The sequence below is a fragment of the Pollachius pollachius genome (assembly GCF_949987615.1).
Source record: "Pollachius pollachius genome assembly, contig: scaffold_47, whole genome shotgun sequence".
In the NCBI taxonomy this organism is placed as follows: Eukaryota; Metazoa; Chordata; class Actinopteri; order Gadiformes; family Gadidae; genus Pollachius; species Pollachius pollachius.
In genome coordinates, this window is record NW_027641604.1 from 97,331 (window position 1) to 119,025 (window position 21,695).

Here is a 21,695-nt window from a genome sequence, read left to right on the forward strand (position 1 = left end):
CTCTTCCTCCCCCTCCCCCTGTACCCTGCCTCCCACCCTCTCTCCCCCTGCATGTTGACTCTCTTTCGGTCTAGGTCCTCTCCCCCTGAGCCAGCTGTACCCCTGGAGCTAACCCCCCTCACCTGTCTTCTCCCTTCTCCCCCTACCTGGCTGACCGTCCCCCAGGACCAAGCAGCAGTGACTGCTGCTCCAGAGCTCTCAGCGGCCGCAGGTTGGTGTCTTCACTCTTTGGGTTCCTTTGCCACGTGGTTTTCTCTACGGAGAATATCTCCAGGGGGGAGGTGGAGATCTGTTTGTGTGTGTGTGTGTGTGTGTGTGTGTGTGTGTGTGTGTGTGTGTGTGTGTGTGTGTGTGTGTGTGTGTGTGGTTGTGTGTGTGTGTGGACCATGTCAAAATACTAATCTGGCTTTCGGTGTTCAACTTTGGTTATCTGTTTTATTAGTTTGAGGATTTTGTCCTAAAAAATTGTGTGTCTCTTTTTAATCTGATATATTGCTTTGTATTTTGGTTTTCTTAGTTTGATTGGGTAGGGTTAGGGGTAGGATCCTTACATTTGAGATTGGAGAATAATTGCTTGCCCCATTTAATGGTAGCCATAGTCCAAGTTATTAGAAGGAATGTCTTTAGTAGTGGACTGAGCAGAGAAAGCTTCATAAACATTTGTGTAATTACTTCCCTACTACATCTATCTATTTCCCCCCCAAAAGAAGAAAAATTAAGGAAAGAAAGAAATAAACAAGGGAAATAAGGTAGAAAGAAGCAAGCATCAGATAGCATAAACAGTTTTCTGTGGCCACACATCTACACAAGTTGTAGATGCCAAGATTATAAAGTAACTGCCGCTCCAATCACAGTCACAGCAGTCCCTAGGAAACTGACAATATTACATAAGGCGTAACTCTACACTCTCTCTGCCTGCCTGCAGAATGGGTCTGCTACTCTGAACAGACCCTGGAAACCCCCATACGCCTTCCTGTACACAGTAATGCGTATGTGTGTGTCTCCCCCCACCCTCCCCCCATGTCGGTAGGCCCAACCACAGACAAAACCTACATATCCTCTGCTACTGCTCATGTCCTTTGGAACAATCAACATGGATCTGGTTTGCTCAAGTAAAAAAAACACCACTGTCCAAAAGCAGAGGTTTGTGTTTTCAGCGGTGTCCTTGAACACAACAGTGGTGGCCCTTGACTCTGGCTTGTCTAGCAACTTGATATACATGATCGACTATTCCAGGGAGAGGAGGAGGTTATTTTAAATGTTGAGTTGGCAAGCCTGGAATAGAAAGTTGGAGTTATCAAGTTGGACCTGGTATATACTGACCATGGTGATGTGTGTCCCTTCTGATTATAGTGGTCATTTCCTCTACGCCAACAGTGTGTGTGTGTGTGTGTGTGTGTGTGTGTGTGTGTGTGTGTGTGTGTGTTTGTGGGTATTTAGCAGGGATGAACCTAGGTTACAAAGGGCCAGTCACCCTCCCACAGCATCAATCACTCAACCTTAAGACAGAAGTCTCTGGCACATCCAATCCCTCACACATTCCAGGCAGTTTGGTCTGACCTGTGCTATACTTATGCTGAGCGGTCAGAGCTGCTGAGTTTCACAGACACTCAAACACCCTGTGGAGCACACTTTCAACCGGATACCTTGGTGAGACAGAGCCGAATTAACACGGTTGATTCAGATATCCTGTTGTATGTTCTCCCCCCACACTATTTCTTTGAAGTTTTGAGTTATTTTCTAGGAATATTAAAGAAATATCAAACTATTTTGGAAAAAGGCAATCCGGTCAGGGAGCCATACCAGTAGTTCCACAGTGTGTTAATGTCTGCAGTCAAAATTGGCCTCATGTTTACGAGACACTAACCCTAACCCCAACCGCAGTATGGTTGTTTAATCAGGGTCTGAACAATGGCTCCTCTTCGCTGGACATCCACAGGATCAGCGTGCGGAGAACTTCCTACCAACCGAGTTTATAGAGAGGAAGAGAGAGTGAGAAAGAGAGAGAGGCTGATAAGTTAGAAAAAACAACAATGGTATGTGTCTCAGTTGCCGCTGTATTCCCCACACATGTCCTCCCTTATTCCCAGAAGGCTAAGCGCTGTGTGCGGCTCGTAGAATACTCTCGAGACAGGATGTGAGCGGCCTCTGTGGGCAGTGAGGGTACGGATGACACTTCACCAACAGTAGAAACACACACTGTTATTGTATCCTACTCATGGTGCATCGAGGATATGTTCAATCCACATTTCAAGAGAGAAAGATTAACGTCACAAAGCAATCCTGGTCCTTTGGTGTTCTGCGTCGGAAAAATCCCCCGTAAATTGTCTGTGACAAACTCCTCTCCCCCAGTCGAGGTCCGTTGACATTTTTTGAAGGCAGACATGGAAATTAGTGAGAGCTTATTTTTATTGGAGTAAAATCAGATTTCCTCCCCGACGATGGCCCCTTCCCAGAAGAAGGCTCTGCCAACACTGTGGCTATAACTGCTGGCTCCCAGCGTTGTGGAGCAAAGAGCACAACTATACTACAGGGTAGCGGATTGGTTATTGGGTGTACGACTCCCAGCTGAAAGGTACTGGGGTCGATCCCCAATGTCCACACCCTTTAGCAAGAAGTTTTGTTTTTTTTACACTGTAGGTTGTGCTCTTCAGAACTATACATTTTCTACTGCAATTGTGATCGAATGTTTTGGTCATTGTCAGCCTCGTGGGATAAATGCATCAGCTTGATGATCTAATCTGATATAAACGTAAGGCAGACTCACCTCACTGTAGACGGGTGAACGCAGTACAGTGTTGCCACAGAGATGCAGGTTTGCCTGTTAAGACAACTCTACCATTCAACGATAGTGCAGGATCTCGAACCAACAGACTCTAACCCATCAGACCCTAACCATAACCCTAACCCATCAGACCCTAACCCTAACCCATCAGACCCTAACCATAACCCTAACCCTAACCCTAACCATAACCCATCAGACCCTAACCCTAACCCATCAGACCCTAACCCTAACCCATCAGACCCTAACCATAACCCATCAGACCCTAACCATAACCCATCAGACCCTAACCCATCAGACCCTAACCCTAACCCATCAGACCCTCACCCTAACCCATCAGACCCTAACCATAACCCATCAGACCCTAACCCTAACCCATCATACCCTAACCATAAGCCATCAGACCCTAACCATAACCCATCAGACCCTAACCCTAACCCATCAGACCCTCACCCTAACCCATCAGATCCTAACCCATCAGACCCTAACCATAACCCATCAGACCCTAACCATAACCCATCAGACCCTAACCCATCAGACCCTCACCCTAACCCATCAGACCCTAGCCCTAACCCATCAGACCCTAACCATAACCCTAACCCATCAGACCCTAACCATAACCCATCAGACCCTAACCATAACCCATCAGACCCTAACCCTAACCCATCAGACCCTCACCCTAACCCATCAGACCCTAACCATAACCCATCAGACCCTAACCCATCAGACCCTCACCCTAACCCATCAGACCCTAACCCTAACCCATCAGACCCTAACCATAACCCATCAGACCCTAACCCTAACCCATCAGACCCTAACCCATCAGACCCTAACAATAACCCATCAGACCCTAACCCTAACCCATCAGACCCTAACCCTAACCCATCAGACCCTAACCCATCAGACCCTAACCATAACCCATCAGACCCTAACCCTAACCCATCAGACCCTAACCATAACCCATCAGACCCTAACCCTAACCCATCAGACCCTCACCCTAACCCATCAGACCCTAACCCTAACCCATCAGACCCTAACCCTAACCCATCAGACCCTAACCCATCAGACCCTAACCATAACCCATCAGACCCTAACCATAACCCATCAGACCCTAACCCTAACCCATCAGACCCTAACCCTAACCCATCAGACCCTAACCCTAACCCATCAGACCCTAACCATAACCCATCAGACCCTAACCCTAACCCATCAGACCCTAACCCTAACCCATCAGACCCTAACCATAACCCATCAGACCCTAACCCTAACCCATCAGACCCTAACCCAGCTCACAAACTGTGCACCACAGGGGGATGGCATAGTTAGTAGCTGGTGTCGATCCTCAGTTTGTATGTTTGTGTGTTAGTGTGGGCATGTTTGTTCGTTTGTATGGGTCTGTGTCGGCTGTCTGTGTTTGTGTGTGTGTGTGTGTGTCTGTTTGTATGTGTGTGCGTTTATGTATGTGTATGTGTGCATGTGTTTGTGTGTCTATTTGTATGTGTGTGTGTGTGTATGTGTGTGTGTGTGTATGTGTTTGTGTGTCTATTTGTATGTGTGTGAGTGTGTGTGTGTGTGTGTATGTATGTGTGTGTATGTGTCTGTTTGTATGTGTGTGTGTGTGTGTGTGTGTGTGTGTGTGTGTGTGTGTGTGTGTGTATGTGTGTGTGTGTGTGTGGCCAATGAGGACCAAAGTGTACAAAGCTTTCTCCCCAGCTCTATTATCTACTGAGATGAAATTAATCCAGGGTCAGAAATACATTTAGACAGTATAATAATAGATTTGAAAGTTAAATGGCTGTAAAAAGATATGGTAAGTATATACGTAATAATACGGTAAGTAATACGAGTACGAGTACTTTTGGTTTTAACATCAAAATGTTCACAAATAACAATATTTCAATGGTTTTATGTGCTTTGTTTTAATTGTTTCATTTTATTACAGTATAGCAAAAAATATACAGTAAAAAAACAACCAATAAGCACATTTTATTTAAATAGCAGTCCATTTTCTGGCTATTTAAAGTTGACCAGGGCTTTAGGGGAACTCTGTGGGTTCTCCAGAACCACAGGGAATGTCAGATGGACCCAACGCTACCATTAACCAACCGATGTTTCCAACACTGGTAGCCTTAAGTATAAAAAAAATAAAGGCTTATCCTCTAATCTTTTTCTTCTTTGTGTTTGTGACTGACACTGGAAAATTGTCTATCTGCAATGAATTGTTTCTATTCTTCATTAATTGAAAACAGAAACGTTGTGGGCCCGCACTGTACCTCATCCCCCGACCAGAAGAACCAGGCCTTAGCCAGCATGGAGCTGCAGAAGGTGCATAATGGACGTGAATATGAAACCTTGGACAAAGGGTATGTTCACCTTCAAGTCAAAGTATTTCAATAACAGTGTGTTGCACAACACGGTCATTTTGGAAATGTTGTGACAAGGCAGGGGTCCTCGACATACATCAACAAAAAAACGTTCAATCACACAGTAGTGATGATGAGAACAAGTAGCAAAGGTAAGACTGGGGTTAAAGCTAACATCAAATGTAATGCAAATCTAATCATATTATTTAAACAAATTAATATATCCAAACCACCCTACCCATCCAATATAGAACGATTTTTGCAACAAAATGGAATGATTGTGAAACATAAAACATTAACTTTAAAGTTGCAGTATTTAACATTTCAACTAGCGCTTATGATAAAATAACAGACATGTCTGTATCCGAGCTGATCGATAGTGTTTAAACATTTTTTATTAATTAAATATAATCCTAACAGATGCATAACTGATGTATTCTACCAAGAAAACATGCCGGCCTGCCCATATCTGTCTCGTAGTTTACAAGTATCATACTATCACTATCCCAAAACGCCACTCCGGCACCACGCTAGTTCGTGTAACACAAAGCGTTTTTTCAACGCCACATATCTATACCCACAGGACTTCAAATATCTAACACATCCCTAACCATCACGGGAGAGAGGGAGATGCAGTCGCATTTAACGAAGACGGCGAAAGATGGTGCGATCTACCAGACAGCAGCAGAGGAACTTTCCTTACGAGGCTTTCGTATGGATAAAAAACAAGTGGTCAGCAATATATAGAATATATTGGCGTTTTTGCACTTGTTAATTGTTCATCGCGTTTGTAGACTACACTCAGATGTAGTCTCCCATTCTTGTAGGCTTGCAAAAATAAATAAAAAGTCAAGAGTATTCAAATTATTCTAAAGTGTTCTCCTTGTGTTTTCCTGCCTACTCTAATGAACCAAGGTAGCAGGCTCCTTGACCTAGGGGGAATATACCCCCTCGGTTTTACACAGGCAAGACGCTGATATTGTAACTTTTGCCAAGCAGCAACTGTACCTGCTTGGCAGTGTCAAAATGCCTACAGTTGCACATCCAGGGACAGAAAACTATTTTTGAGTTTCCCGCCTATTAACTGAGAGTGGTTCAATCTTACAGACTATGACTTTAACACCACAGTTGTTAAAAAGTAAGCAAAAGGCTACATACTGTGGAACCCGCTCCCCGATGTCTCGGGGTCAAGGATAGATCACACTGCGAAGTCGGGGTTTAAGCCACACACAGCGTTTATTATCAAGACGGAGAACACATGTACTCGATATAGGGTCTCCGAGAGCCTCTATTCCGTTGGGGTTTCCACCTGTTCCCCCGTGTCACTCGTCTCCCCTCTCCCGTCCTGGTGTGCCTTTTAAAATGGCTCCTGGTCTTTTTGGGGCGCCTGTGTCCCCTATCTCGCTGATTGGGGGCTCTCTGTCGCCGGTTAGTGGGTGGCGGCGGTATACGCCGTCCACCACTGATCCTCGGACCCGGCCGGGCCGAGGTTTAAGGGGCGGGATGCCACAATACAATCACGCTCAGCACAATTTCTAGAATAACACACTGTTAGTAAACAACAATGCTTTGCTCTGATTGGCTTATGCTGGAGGCCGGCGATGTTATTGGCAAATGGCCAGCAACCATCAGACATACATGTTGCGTAATTGTTGTGTATTTAGGCTGATTGCTATGGTTTGTTTCAGTGTTTGATTAGAAATCGCTAAATGATTGATAAAGGTATCTGGTTCTTCGAGTTTGTCATGTGGTTAAACGTTAGTTTAATTGTAGATGTTTGTTTTGTTGTTGTTGTTGTTTCAGAATACAACCAGAGGAGGAGTCCTTCCTTCCAGAGAAGAGCGATGGCTTTAAGAAACAGCAGTTCACCGACGTGAGTGCGACGATTGGTCAAATCCAAACCTAGTTTGATTTCATTGGATTTTATTTTATCTACAGTTAAAAAATATAAAACATATAGCAAGTTTTTAACACATGTATTTAAAGTTAACCTCGATGTTTAAGCAACAACATAAAAAATACATATAAAATCACACATTGCATATCATTCAACATATAAAAAAAGTTAATTTCTTATTACTTTTTGAGGGGTTTTGTCTAATTTGTAATTATAGCTTACAAATTAGACAAAACCTAACTAGCAATGAATTCAATGAAAAGTAATCATTGCTAGTTAGGTTTTTTCTAATTTGTGAATTATAATTCCACAAATTACTTTCACTTGTTGATCAATTCCAAACTTTATGTATGTTTGACAGTTTGAAGGCAAAACGTCGTTCGGCATGTCTGCCTTCAACCTGAGTAATGCCATCATGGGCAGCGGAATCCTGGGCCTGTCCTACGCCATGTCCAACACCGGCATCGTCCTATTCCCGTGAGTAGGGTTTGGGTTAGGGTTTGGGTTAGGGGATGGGTTAGGGTTAGGGTTAGGGTCAGGGTCAGGGTTAGGGTCAGGGTCAGGGTTTGAATTAGGGTTAGGGTTAGGGAGTTCTAAGCTCACCTCAGAGACGGAGAGACAGGGGCAAACATGGCCCCCGGCAACACAGAAAGACACACGCAGAAATGTCACGTAAACACCAACATGGATGCAAACATACCAATACACACAAACCAAACATGCATGCATCTGTGGTTTGTACCTCAGTGGACCAATGAGACCAAAGAAATGACCGAAATAGAACAAAGAAAAGCGCTGTGCTGGAGAGTTAAATATTGTGCAATTTTCGTCCAAAAGGCAGGAATCGTTTTATTTTCTGCTTTGACACTCGCCTTCTAAATATATCATCAATCTGTTTTTAACATCCTTCAATAATCAATCCCATTGTGATATTCTTAGTCACTGACTGACATTACACTGGAATTGACTTGTTGGTATGGAAACCAAGGAGGTTAAAAACAGGATTAAGATTTAAAGGTCTACTACACTCCCTAACCCCAACCAAAGAACAGATAATAGGTCTACTACACTCACCCTCAACCAAAGCTAACAGACGTGTGCCGCCACTCATGAGCGAGGAAACCAAAGCCTTCACCAGAGGTAAAGGAACACAGCTTATGGAGCCGCTGAACCCGTCAAGCTGATTGGTCGAACAGCACATGGCTCCACATTCGGATACACCCACAACGTTGCTTAGCTGATGAGAGGGTGAGTTACGATCGGCTTGGATCGGATCGCTTTTGATTCTATTCCGGTCTGAGATGTAGCGTACAGGTAGAATATTCACTCACTCACTCCATGATAGAGATGTTCAAGATGGCCCAGAAAAACATCTCCATGATAGCAAAATATGGAGATATTTGTCCACATGCATTTTTACGATTGAGACAAAATATGGAGACATAAATGTCCCATAAATGTCAGCAATACACTGCAACGCTGGTAGCTCATTGGCCGAGGGCCATGCTTTATTTCTGGCCTGAGTGGGCGTGGATGAGGCGGTGTCTGTTTACCAGCAGTTGGCCGCAGCATTATGCTAGAGGGGGGTTCACATGTAGCCCCCCACTAAAGGAAGGTACCCTATGTCCACAGGACAGCATGCTTGGCAGGATACCTGACCCCTACCGGCATGTTTATGAATCCATTGTTCAAGCCTCTATGTGTAAAAGTGTCTCAGCTGGGCAGGTTAGATTCAGGTTTAAAGGACCATGGTTCCTATGAGATAATGAATAAAGGATGATTGCTCATGGAAGGCCTTAACAGCTTTTAGCGTTAAAGCTACCTCTAGCCTCATTCTCTAGCCCCTAACCCTAACGCGATGGTCTTTAGCAAGGCACAGAATTACACTGTAACATTGGTAAACACTGCTGTTCATTTGTCTTGTTAACATTTCCCCTATGTGAAGTATGGACTGTCTATCGGCCTCCTCTCTGCTCCATGCAGGATCCTTCTGACGGCCATCGCCTGCCTGTCCAGCTACTCCGTCCACCTCCTCCTGCAGAGTGCGGGGGTAGTGGGTGAGTTCTCCTCCTCCTCCTAGTGAAGCTGAAGTCTCCCTCACAGGTAGACCTTGGGGACATTGAGGGAGCAGAACGCCAGGGCTGGCAGGGTGTTCTCCTGGCTAGGTTGTCATGACTCGGCCCAAAGCTTCTCTTTTAGATCCGAACGTCGGCAGATTTGTTGGGCCTCCCTGAGCAAGATGCGTAGCCCTTACCTGCTCCTTAATGACAATTCACAGAAGACTCTTTGGATGAAAGACTACCTATTAACTATTAAATGAAAGTTGAAAATGTATACTCTTGTGCTGTGTGTGTGTGTGTGTGTGTGTGTGTGTGTGTGTGTGTGTGTGTGTGTGTATGTTTATATGACCTTCTGATGCCAATCTTAGCAAATATTGATCCTCTGTGTTTGTTCAGGTATTCGCGCCTACGAGCAACTTGGTCTTCGTGCCTTCGGCCAAGTGGGGAAAATAATTGCGGCTGTCATCATAACCCTACACAATATCGGAGGTAAGCTGAGGTGGTGGTGGGGGTGAGGGGTGCCGGCCAGACTATTGGCTCCAAACCCGTACACCAGGGACCCAGGAAGGCGCTCAAGGCACATGGGGAATACCAAATTGAGCTGAATGGAGAATACAAAATGGCGTATTAAAGTGCCACAATTATATTTGTTGCATTGTTGAAGCTGCTGTTAAAGAGCTGCTGGGAGGAGGTTCCGGGGGACGGGCGGCTGCTATTGGCTGACCTCGCCGTAATGGTTGACGTCATCAAAGGGCATCGAAAGTCCAGAAGTCCAAACCCACTTTGATAGCGTAGCCTACATATTGGATGGAGTTTATCACTTTTCTAAGACAACAGATTCCGGCTTTGCCTGGAGAGAGAGAGAGAGAGAGAGAGAGAGAGAGAGAGAGAGAGAGAGAGAGAACATATGTTTGGTTTTTCCATGTTGTCAACCATTCATGGTGCAGGAATTCAGAGAATCGTGGTTACTTGTAACTTGAGCCTGGCTTCTGTGTTTGTTACCACCTCCTTTAACTCTTCGTCTCCTGAAAAGGACACCATAAATATAAGGAATGTTTTCTGCTTGCATTCATTATATGCATACACCAAATTGTGTTATATAAGATGTATTAAACAAGAGGGTTGGTAAATATTGATGTAGCCTAGTTTGTTCAGTTGTTTTGAATATTCTGAATGGTTCTCTGTGCTCCTCAGCTATGTCCAGTTACCTTTTCATCGTGAAATTTGAACTTCCCCTGGTCATCCAGGCATTCCTTGGACAGACATCGAGCTCTGAGTGAGTACCTGGGAAAGTGGATCACACATCTGTCTCAAGTATGCAACTACCAACATCATTGTTTCTGTATGGAACCTATTCTTAAAGCAAACATTTTTTTATATTTCCTTGCAAACCTACACAAGACTGGTGATGATATTTCACGTCGTTGTCGTAATATTGTTATAAATGTTTTTGGTAGAAAGTAGAATATATTTTATATTTGCATGAACAAATTTGTAAACCAAGTTCAAACCAGTGTGTTCACATATACCCAGAGTCGATGGGTAGAGTTTGACTATTTCATTTGCATTTGTGTGTGTGTGTGTGTGTGTGTATCTAGGGACTGGTACATGAACGGGAACTACCTGATTGTCATCGTCAGTGTGTCCATCATCCTCCCGCTGGCTTTGATGAAACACCTCGGTGGGCATTTCTACTATCATTTATCCATGTGCTTGTGTAATTATTTCATGATTATATTAATTATTTCATTTTTCATTATTTGCTTAATTTATTTAATAATTTCTTATTTCATGATAAACCATTTCTATATTTACCCTAATTTGTAGGTTAATAATTACTTAAATTGCAGTGGAAACCTGAATTTTCTACTGAGATCAATAAACTTAGGGTTAGGGTTAGGGTAACCCTAACCCTAACCCTTAGGGATAGGGTTAGGGTACCCTAACCCTACCTGATTCTGTTTGTACCAATGTCTGAAGCGTTCTGCCAAAGGATTGACCTGGACTATATGATGTCATCCTACAGGTTAGGGTTAGGGTTAGGGTTAGGGTAACCCTAACCCTAACCCTAACCCTAACCCTACCTGATTGTGTTTGTATCAGTGTCTGAAGCGTTCTGCCAGAGGATTGACCTGGACTATATGATGTCACCCTACAGGTTAGGGTTAGGGTTAGGGTTACCCTAACCCTACCTGATTGTGTTTGCATCAGTGTCTGAAGCGTTCTGCCAGAGGATTGACCTGGACTATATGATGTCACCCTACAGGTTACCTGGGTTACACCAGTGGATTCTCCCTCACCTGTATGGTCTTCTTCCTCTCCTCGGTGGGGTATTACTATGGGATGCTATCATACTGTATTGTCTGGTAATGGAGCGTGGGCTTGGGTTTGATCTCCCAATGTCTGTGTGTGTGTGTGCGTGTGTGTGTGTGTGTGTGTGTGTGTGTGTGTGTGTGTGCCCCAATGACCGCAGCCCAACATGTCGGCCTTCAAGAGCAACATCCACTCACACTTAACCTGCTCCTTAACTACATGTATCCACAAATCTCCTGATAGGAAATCCTTACCTACATCTCTCTCTCTCTTTCTCTCATTCTAATATCTCTCTCTGTTCAAACCTCTCTCGCCCTCTGTCTCACATGCCAGGTCATCTACAAGAGGTTTAACATCCCCTGCCCGCTGGAAGCGTTCGGTAACTTCTCCGCCAACGCCACCATCCCTGAAGACACCTGCACCGCCAAACTGTTCACCGTCAACCGAGAGGTCAGAAACACATGAGAAACATCCCAGCCGAATCCCCACAAACCCACACAAAATGTCCCCTTTGAGGGTTTCTGGGGGACTTAGTACAATGCAGTGGTAGCATCAGGGGGTTCCCAAACAGGTGGGATTTAGGAGGGTATAGTGTTTAGGTTGTTTGACTCCATTTTATACATTCGCAAGTATGTCCTGCCTCACTGATATTTGATAAATGCAGAATATACTATCATGGTTCACTATTGAAGCAATCAATTTGCATATCTAACCCTTGTGTTTGTCTTACGCTAGTCACGTTCGAGTCGTCCGTACATGACAAGCGTCCTTTAACCTAACCCTAACCCTAACCCTACTTAACACGCTTCCTTTAACCTAACCCTAACCCTACTTAACACGCGTCCTTTAACCTAACCCTAACCCTTTAACCTAACCCTAACCCTAACCCTACTTAACACGCGTCCTTTAACAGACAGCATCGTGGGTCTCTAACGGAAAGCCCTAGATGTTAAAAACTAGACATTTGAAAGGGTAATGCCTCTGACCGCATATGGTCACAAGCTATTTGTGGGTTGGTAGGGGCGGCGTCCGTCATTGAACTGTCCAGCCCACCCACCCATAGGTATCCATTACTCCCAGCCAGCTGCCTGGTTTAAAGCTGCAGTACAGTTTAGAGGGCCCCAGCTGCCTAGTTTAAAGCTGCAGTACAGTTTAGAAGGCCCCAGCTGCCTGGTTTAAAGCTGCACTACAGTTTAGAGGGCCCAAGCTGCCTGGTTTAAAGCTGCAGTACAGTTTAAAGGGCCCCAGCTGCCTGGTTTAAAGCTGCAGTACAGTTTAGAGGGCCCCAGCTGCCTGGTTTAAAGCTGCAGTACAGTTTAGAGGGCCCCAGCTGCCTGGTTTAAAGCTGCAGTACAGTTTAGAGGGCCCCAGCTGCCTGGTTTAAAGCTGCACTACAGTTTAGAGGGCTCCAGCTGCCTGGTTTAAAGCTGCAGTACAGTTTAGAGGGCCACACCTGCCTGGTTTAAAGCTGCAGTACAGTTTAGAGGGCTCCAGCTGCCTGGTTTAAAGCTGCAGTACAGTTTAGAGGGCCCCAGCTGCCTGGTTTAAAACTGCAGTACAGTTTAGAGGGCCCCAGCTGCCTGGTTTAAAGCTGCAGTACAGTTTAGAGGGCCCCAGCTGCCTGGTTTAAAGCTGCACTACAGTTTAGAGGGCTCCAGCTGCCTGGTTTAAAGCTGCAGTACAGTTTAGAGGGCCACACCTGCCTGGTTTAAAGCTGCAGTACAGTTTAGAGGGCTCCAGCTGCCTGGTTTAAAGCTGCAGTACAGTTTAGAGGGCCCCAGCTGCCTGGTTTAAAGCTGCAGTACAGTTTAGAGGGCCCCAGCTGCCTGGTTTAAAGCTGCAGTACAGTTTAGAGGGCCCCAGCTGCCTGGTTTAAAGCTGCAGTACAGTTTAGAGGGCCCCAGCTGCCTGGTTTAAAGCTGCAGTACAGTTTAAAGGGCCCCAGCTGCCTGGTTTAAAGCTGCAGTACAGTTTAGAGGGCCACACCTGCCTGGTTTAAAGCTGCAGTACAGTTTAGAGGGCTCCAGCTGCCTGGTTTAAAGCTGCAGTACAGTTTAGAGGGCCACACCTGCCTGGTTTAAAGCTGCAGTACAGTTTAGAGGGCTCCAGCTGCCTGGTTTAAAGCTGCAGTACAGTTTAGAGGGCCACACCTGCCTGGTTTAAAGCTGCACTACAGTTTAGCTCCATTTGCTTGCGTATGATAGACTCGGCCCCCCCCACTGAATGCTGGCCAGTTTCTTTCTCCAGTGACCACTTTGCTGTTTATGATTATTTCAGACGGCGTATACCATTCCCATCTTGGCGTTTGCCTTCGTGTGCCACCCTGAGGTGCTGCCTATTTACACCGAGCTACGCAAGTAAGATGCGAAATATAGCCGGGCTGGAGAGATGTCTCCATGCAGATGTGCTCTTCAAGAGACATTGTGACTGCATATACATTAGTGTATATGATAGGAATAGTTATATCAATAATACAATTACAGATAAATATTAATGCAAATATTATTGCTATAAATAATAATCACATCTAATATTTTCATGTTCAATATTTTTCGAACTTCTTCTATTCCATGATATCCGTATCAATCCGTATTTGAGACCGAGCATGTGTTTCTGTTTTCCGACCTGAAGCCCTACCAAGAGGAGGATGCAGGGGATTGCCAACGTGTCCATCCTGGGCATGTTTGTGATGTACCTCCTCACTGCCATCTTCGGTTACCTCACCTTCTACGGTACCAACCATTATATGATGCAAACACAATTATTGTACCATTATATTTATATATTTTCTTTATCTAGCTCTGCTTCTGTATTTTATTTGAGTTTTCTGTGTGTATCTGGGTACATATGTGTGTGTTTATGTGTATGTGCATGCGTGTGTGTGCATGTGCTTGTGTGCGTGTGTGTGTGTGCCCATGCGTGTGTGCTTGGGTGCATTTGTGCGCATGTGCGTGTGTGATTGTGCCTGTGCATGTGTGTGTGGGTCTGTGTGTGTGTACGTGTGTTCGTGTGTATGTGCGTGTGTGTGCATTTGTGTGTGTGTGTATGCTTGTGTGTCTGTGTGTGTTTGTTTGGTGTGGATGTGTGTGTGTGCGTATTTGTGTGCGAGTGTGTCTGTGTGTGTACGTGTGTTTGTGTGTATGTGCGCGTGTGTGTGTTTGTGTGTGCGTGTGTGTGTGTGTGTGTGTGTGTGTGTGTGTCCACAGTCAACACAGAGTCGGAGCTCCTGCACACCTACAGTAAGGTGGACCCTCTGGACACGCTGATCCTGTGTGTGCGCGTGGCTGTCCTGGTGGCCGTCACCCTGACGGTGCCCGTGGTGCTGTTCCCTGTAAGAACACGCACAAATACACGCACACACACACATGCACTCACTCAGTCACTCCGGCAACATGATTGGTCGAAACAACTATGAAGCGAAAGAAAGAGTAAGGCCTATCCCCCAGATCTGAGGTCCTCTTCCTCGGACTCTGGATGTGAGGTTAGTCTGTGGGACTGTTACCCTGCTGCAGGGCGCAACTAACAGCAGTCACACAATCAACGCTTCTTATTGGTCCAAATTGGTACCCAGTTATGTCACTCGACTCCATAGGGCTAATCGAATAGTTTGATTGAGCAAGCAAAGTAAAAGATAAACCAGTACTGGCAGAATACAGTTTTGGTTCTGCTGTTGATATTCAAGTACATGTTTGAGGCAGAAATGTTTGCTAATGTGCAGATTTTCGTTTAATAATTCAGTGGCTTAAATTTTTCACAAACTTCCATATAGTTAGAACCCCATATTTGAACGAACAGGTAGAAACTGTAAATCAAAAACCTACATTGACAGAAAAGTATGAACACAAAATGAAACACACACATGTTCTCTTTCGGCCGAACACACTCCTACTTTACTCAAGTAAAGTAGGTGATTCTCTTGCTGATTAACACAATGAGGGTGTGTGCTTGTGTATGTGTGTGTGCGTGTGCTCTTGTGTGTGTGTGTATGTGTGCTCTTGTGTGCGTGTGTTGTGCTTTTGTGTGTGTGTGCTCTTGTGTGTGTGTATGTGTGTGTGTGCTCTTGTGTGCGTGTGTGTGTGTGTGTGTTTGTGTGTCCAGATCCGACGAGCCCTGCTCCAGCTGCTGTTCCCTGAGAAGCCGTTCCACTGGGCGCGTCACGTGGCCATCGCCGTGTGTCTCCTCTTCTGCGTCAACCTGCTGGTCATCCTGGTCCCCAACATCCGGGACATCTTCGGCATCATCGGTACGGCGTAACCCTAACCCTGACCCTACGGGACTCGCTGTGGCAGAAGGGCAGGGGGACCCGATGTCACGATATAAGGAGAGTGAGGGAGGCACAGGAACAAACCCAAGCCACCAGAAAGAAAATGGATGGAAGTAGCCAAGGACATTCCTTAGGGGGGACCACACATTTCACATTCACATTTTCTAAGGGTACCGCTTCATATGTGTCGGTTAATCCTTCATCCATTGGTCCGGGTCAGAACCAGGAGGTCTTCTGTGTTTGATGGTTGATTTTTATCAGTACTCTTATAGTATTACATATAGTATATTTGATGATAGCTGAGATATAAGACAGAACATGTATTGCTCATATGGGGATATTGCATTCTCAGCATTTAAGATGCTGCAGTTCATGAAAGTTCATATGATGTATATTGAGCACGTTATAACATGCACATAATAAACTGTTTATATACTCTGGTCCAGGAGCCACCACCGCCCCCTGTCTGATCTTCATCCTCCCAGGCCTCTTCTACATTCGCATCGTGCCCATAGAGCAGGAGCCCATGACGTCCAGACCAAAGATCCAGGTACATCTAATGAGCCCCCCCACACTTTGATCCCAACACATTCCTGAAATGAAAGAGTTCTTTTGAGTTTTTGGGGAAATAAAATACTGGCGCCAAACATTGCAATTCAGGATTGTAATGTCTCGCTCAACACCTTGTCGTGATCGGTCGAAATACCTTGGATCCGTTTCTGGATTCCTGGATTTGGTTACTCTAACCCTAACCCTAACATCTGCAGGGTTAGGGATGGCTAACCCTAAGATCTGTAGGGTTAGGGTTACGGTCTGTAGGTTAGGCTAACCCTAACGCCTGTAGGTAAGGGTTAGGGTCTGTTGGTTAGGGTTAGGGTCTGTAGGGTCTGCAGGTTAGGGTTAGGGTCTGTAGGTTAGGGTTAGGGTCTATAGGTTAGGGTTAGGGTCTGTAGGTCAGGGTTAGGGTCTGTTGGTTAGGGTTAGGGTCTGTAGGGTCTGCAGGTTAGGGTCTATAGGTTAGGGTTAGGGTCTGTAGGTCAGGGTTAGGGTCTGTTGGTTAGGGTTAGGGTCTGTAGGGTCTGCAGGTTAGGGTTAGGGTCTGTAGGTTAGGGTTAGGGTTAGGGTCTATAGGTTAGGGTTAGGGTCTGTAGGGTCTGTAGGTTAGGGTCTATAGGTTAGGGTTAGGGTTAGGGTCTGTAGGTTAGGGTTAGGGTCTGTAGGTTAGGGTTAGGGTCTGTAGGTCAGGGTTAGGGTCTGTAGGTCAGGGTTAGGGTCTGTAGGTCTGGGTTAGGGTCTGTAGGTTAGGGTTAGGGTCTGTAGGTTAGGGTCTATAGGTTAGGGTTAGGGTCTGTAGGTCAGGGTTAGGGTCTATAGGTTAGGGTTAGGGTCTGTAGGTTAGGGTTAGGGTCTGTAGGTTAGGGTTAGGGTCTGTAGGTCAGGGTTAGGGTCTGTAGGGTCTGCAGGTTAGGGTCTGTAGGTTAGGGTTAGGGTCTGTAGGTTAGGGTTAGGGTCTGTAGGTTAGGGTTAGGGTCTGTAGGTTAGGGTTAGGGTCTGTAGGTTAGGGTTAGGGTCTATAGGTTAGGGTTAGGGTCTGTAGGGTCTGTAGGTTAGGGTCTATAGGTTAGGGTTAGGGTTAGGGTCTGTAGGTTAGGGTTAGGGTCTGTAGGTTAGGGTTAGGGTCTGTAGGTCAGGGTTAGGGTCTGTAGGTCAGGGTTAGGGTCTGTAGGTCTGGGTTAGGGTCTGTAGGTTAGGGTTAGGGTCTGTAGGTCAGGGTTAGGGTCTGTAGGTCTGGGTTAGGGTCTGTAGGTTAGGGTTAGGGTCTATAGGTTAGGGTTAGGGTTAGGGTCTGTAGGTCAGGGTTAGGGTCTATAGGTTAGGGTTAGGGTCTGTAGGTTAGGGTTAGGGTCTGTAGGTTAGGGTTAGGGTCTGTAGGTCAGGGTTAGGGTCTGTAGGGTCTGCAGGTTAGGGTCTGTAGGTTAGGGTTAGGGTCTGTAGGTTAGGGTTAGGGTCTGTAGGTTAGGGTTAGGGTCTGTAGGTTAGGGTTAGGGTCTGTAGGTCAGGGTTAGGGTCTGTAGGTTAGGGTTAGGGTCTGTAGGTTAGGGTTAGGGTCTGTAGGTTAGGGTTAGGGTCTGTAGGTCAGGGTTAGGGTCTGTAGGGTCTGCAGGTTAGGGTCTGTAGGTTAGGGTTAGGGTCTGTAGGTTAGGGTTAGGGTCTGTAGGTTAGGGTTAGGGTCTATAGGTTAGGGTTAGGGTTAGGGTCTGTAGGTTAGGGTTAGGGTCTGTAGGTTAGGGTTAGGGTCTATAGGTTAGGGTTAGGGTCTGTAGGTTAGGGTTAGGGTCTGTAGGGTCTGCAGGTTAGGGTCTGTAGGTTAGGGTTAGGGTCTATAGGTTAGGGTTAGGGTCTGTAGGTCAGGGTTAGGGTCTGTAGGGTCTGCAGGTTAGGGTCTGTAGGTTAGGGTTAGGGTCTATAGGTTAGGGTTAGGGTCTGTAGGTTAGGGTTAGGGTCTGTAGGTCAGGGTTAGGGTCTGTAGGTTAGGGTTAGGGTCTGTAGGTTAGGGTTAGGGTCTGTAGGTCAGGGTTAGGGTCTGTAGGGTCTGCAGGTTAGGGTCTGTAGGTTAGGGTTAGGGTCTGTAGGTTAGGGTTAGGGTCTGTAGGTTAGGGTTAGGGTCTGTAGGTTAGGGTTAGGGTCTGTAGGTCAGGGTTAGGGTCTGTAGGTTAGGGTTAGGGTCTGTAGGTTAGGGTTAGGGTCTGTAGGTTAGGGTTAGGGTCTGTAGGTCAGGGTTAGGGTCTGTAGGGTCTGCAGGTTAGGGTCTGTAGGTTAGGGTTAGGGTCTGTAGGTTAGGGTTAGGGTCTGTAGGTTAGGGTTAGGGTCTATAGGTTAGGGTTAGGGTTAGGGTCTGTAGGTTAGGGTTAGGGTCTGTAGGTTAGGGTTAGGGTCTATAGGTTAGGGTTAGGGTCTGTAGGTTAGGGTTAGGGTCTGTAGGGTCTGCAGGTTAGGGTCTGTAGGTTAGGGTTAGGGTCTATAGGTTAGGGTTAGGGTCTGTAGGTCAGGGTTAGGGTCTGTAGGGTCTGCAGGTTAGGGTCTGTAGGTTAGGGTTAGGGTCTATAGGTTAGGGTTAGGGTCTGTAGGTTAGGGTTAGGGTCTGTAGGTCAGGGTTAGGGTCTGTAGGTCAGGGTTAGGGTCTGTAGGTCTGGGTTAGGGTCTGTAGGTTAGGGTTAGGGTCTGTAGGTTAGGGTTAGGGTCTATAGGTTAGGGTTAGGGTTAGGGTCTGTAGGTCAGGGTTAGGGTCTATAGGTTAGGGTTAGGGTCTGTAGGTTAGGGTTAGGGTCTGTAGGTCAGGGTTAGGGTCTGTAGGGTCTGCAGGTTAGGGTCTGTAGGTTAGGGTTAGGGTCTGTAGGTTAGGGTTAGGGTCTGTAGGTTAGGGTTAGGGTCTGTAGGTCAGGGTTAGGGTCTGTAGGTTAGGGTTAGGGTTAGGGTAACCCTTAGGCTAACTCTTACATCTGTGTTCGCCTCCCTCAGGCTGCGTGCTTCACTGCGCTGGGCTTCGTCTTCATGGTCATGAGTCTGACCTTCATCGGGATCGACTGGATGTCTGGGGAGAAGCGGAGCGCCGGCGGCCATTAAACGCCCCCCCCCCAAGGGAGTGGCCCGACACTACCAGCCAATAGCGGGACAGCGCACGGCGCACGTCGCCCTCCACCCAGATGCAATCTGCTGCCGTTTGAAGGCTAACCCCACCACCTTGGAGTTTAGATTTGTTGTTATATTTTGGTAAGACAATTCCCCCCCTGATTAATTTTGTTATCGCCACTGAAGCCAGGCGGTAGGGAGTCCAGGAGGCGGCCGCTGGTGTGGGGGGCGCTGCGGATAAGATGAGTTACTACCTCTACATTGTATTAAGGAATCGAGGCCACGCTGCCTGCTAAAGACAAACCAAATCAAGCAAGCTGCCTTCCTAGGCTAGAGTTAGGACAGAGGGAAGCACAGACTGTTAACGTTGGACGCTATCTCCAATGCAGAGGAGTTGGATTCGATTAAAAAACAATTCAAACGATTGCAGGGAGGAATTTGCTCAAGAAGAATTTAAGTTCAAATTGCATTTCGCATTTGGTCATTATTATGACTGTTACCAAAGGAGAACTAGTATACTTTTTTTAAGTTTAAATAACTTTAATTGGGGGCTTATTGGTCCTTCATTTTTTTTTATATCAACAATGAAAAGAAAATCATCATGGTTTTTATGAGTTTTTGTTATATAATATAACATCGCTTGAAAACAGCTGTCCATTTTGAATGTCGATACGATTTTATCATGTTAAATTAAATGTTAGGCCATACAGCGAAAGCCTTCAAATCCCCAGGTCAAATTTAGTGCCGATATGTGACAAAATATAAAACTGTATCAAACAGTAAATTACTTTTTACCTACATCTCTACTTGTTTTGCATTGTGATTAGGCAGAGCATAATAAACAACTTGTTTATTATGATGATTAAAGATTATACAGTGTTAAAATGCTTATTAAATCATTCTGTGTTCAGAAATAGCTCAGGTGAGAGTAAAAAGCTTCTCTAGGTAAAATAATTAGCTCATTGAAGGTATCATCATACCGTTGGTGTCAACTAACAACACACTGTGTTTACTGGTATGGATCAGTATTGGTGACATATAAAGGTCTAACCCATCCCTTCATTGTTAAAATGGTCAATAATCACAGGATTTGATCACAGTGAATAGAAGAGATTTTCAGTTGAGTTCCTCATTTGTTTACGTCACATGACTAAAAACTATAAACTATTAAACTATTGTGTGCCAAACTATTTTCTACAAAGTAATCCAATGGATTGTAGTTTCTTCAAAAAAAAAAGGTTTCAGAAACGTTTTGTTTTGGTATTTGCTTCCTATACATGAATTGCCTTGTATGCATGTGCTTGAAGACATGTTGACACATTTAGTCTTTTGTTCAGTTATGTAAACCGTGACCCGGCTGATACAGGCTGCTAACTCAGTCGGAGGCGCTAAAGGAATGCAGCAGGAAAAAGAGACCGAAGGTGGGCATCTCTACCGTGCCGGTTGCTTCATCACATGGAGGGTTCCCAGGTCACCCCGAGAACCGCATTATGAAGGGTGAACCCTTTATGAAGGCTGGAATAGCATTATAAAAGTCTGGCACCTTTTATAAAGAGGTGAACCCTTTATGAAAGGGTGATTTCCTTTATGAAGGGGTAAACCCTTTATGAAGGAGTGAGTTTCATTATGAAAGGGTAAACTCTTTATGAAATGGTCAGTTCCCTTTTCAAGGGGTAAACCCTTTACGATGGAGTGGATTATAAAGAAAATGGGTTGCATCATTTATGAAGGGCTGAATGCCAATCTAAGAGGCTTAACCTTTTATACAGGGTTGAATTTCATATTAAAGGAGTAACCCCTTTGTGAAGGGGTGAAAAGCGTGAAAAGGGGATGCCCTTTATGAAGGGGTTATATCTGTGATTTTGACGTAATTGTCTATTGCTAAGATTTATAGCACGGCATGCATAATATGTATCATTGACTTGGTGCTTCTTTTTCATAATAAAATACATTTGTGAGTAACATGAAGATATTGACATCATTGCAACTTATTTGGTTTCTTCTTTCCTCTGTTGATGGCCCAGTAGTGAAGGTGCGGTATAGCCCAGGTTATTTTCCATCAGACGGTACTGGTCGGTTCAGTATGCAAAGGTCAGGCACGGTTCGCGTTTCCACCGCCAAAAGTGGGCGTGATCCGGAAAGAGCCATATTGAGCCATACTCGTCTTGCAGTACTGCTCCGTTGGGGTACTGAGACGCCTGAAAGGGTGCCGGCAAGTTCAAGCTACACACGCCGTTCGTTGATTGGTCGACAGAATCGTCACTTCCTTGCGACAGGGAGATAATAACAACATGCACAGTACCCACGAGGTATTGTAAACGGCAAAAACTTCGTTTATTGATATAAACTTTATCAATAAACGAAAATATTATTAATATAAACTTGG

The 21,695-nt window shown here is 45.4% G+C and overlaps 1 protein-coding gene across 1 annotated transcript; it reads left to right on the forward strand.

Annotated features, from left to right (window-relative positions):
• The first annotated feature begins 101 nt into the window (after nt 1-101).
• On the forward strand, nt 102-21,203 carry LOC307091547 (sodium-coupled neutral amino acid transporter 3-like). The gene is made up of 16 exons (XM_079759187.1): nt 102-211; nt 5,032-5,145; nt 6,949-7,018; nt 7,404-7,519; nt 9,026-9,099; nt 9,499-9,591; nt 10,297-10,378; nt 10,701-10,783; nt 11,369-11,427; nt 11,749-11,865; nt 13,693-13,772; nt 14,047-14,147; nt 14,622-14,746; nt 15,514-15,658; nt 16,126-16,229; nt 19,199-21,203. Exons 2-16 carry the CDS (start codon nt 5,093-5,095, stop codon nt 19,301-19,303), a joined length of 1,407 nt encoding a protein of 468 aa, XP_079615313.1. The 5' UTR covers nt 102-211; nt 5,032-5,092; the 3' UTR covers nt 19,304-21,203.
• The last annotated feature ends 492 nt before the right edge of the window (nt 21,204-21,695 follow it).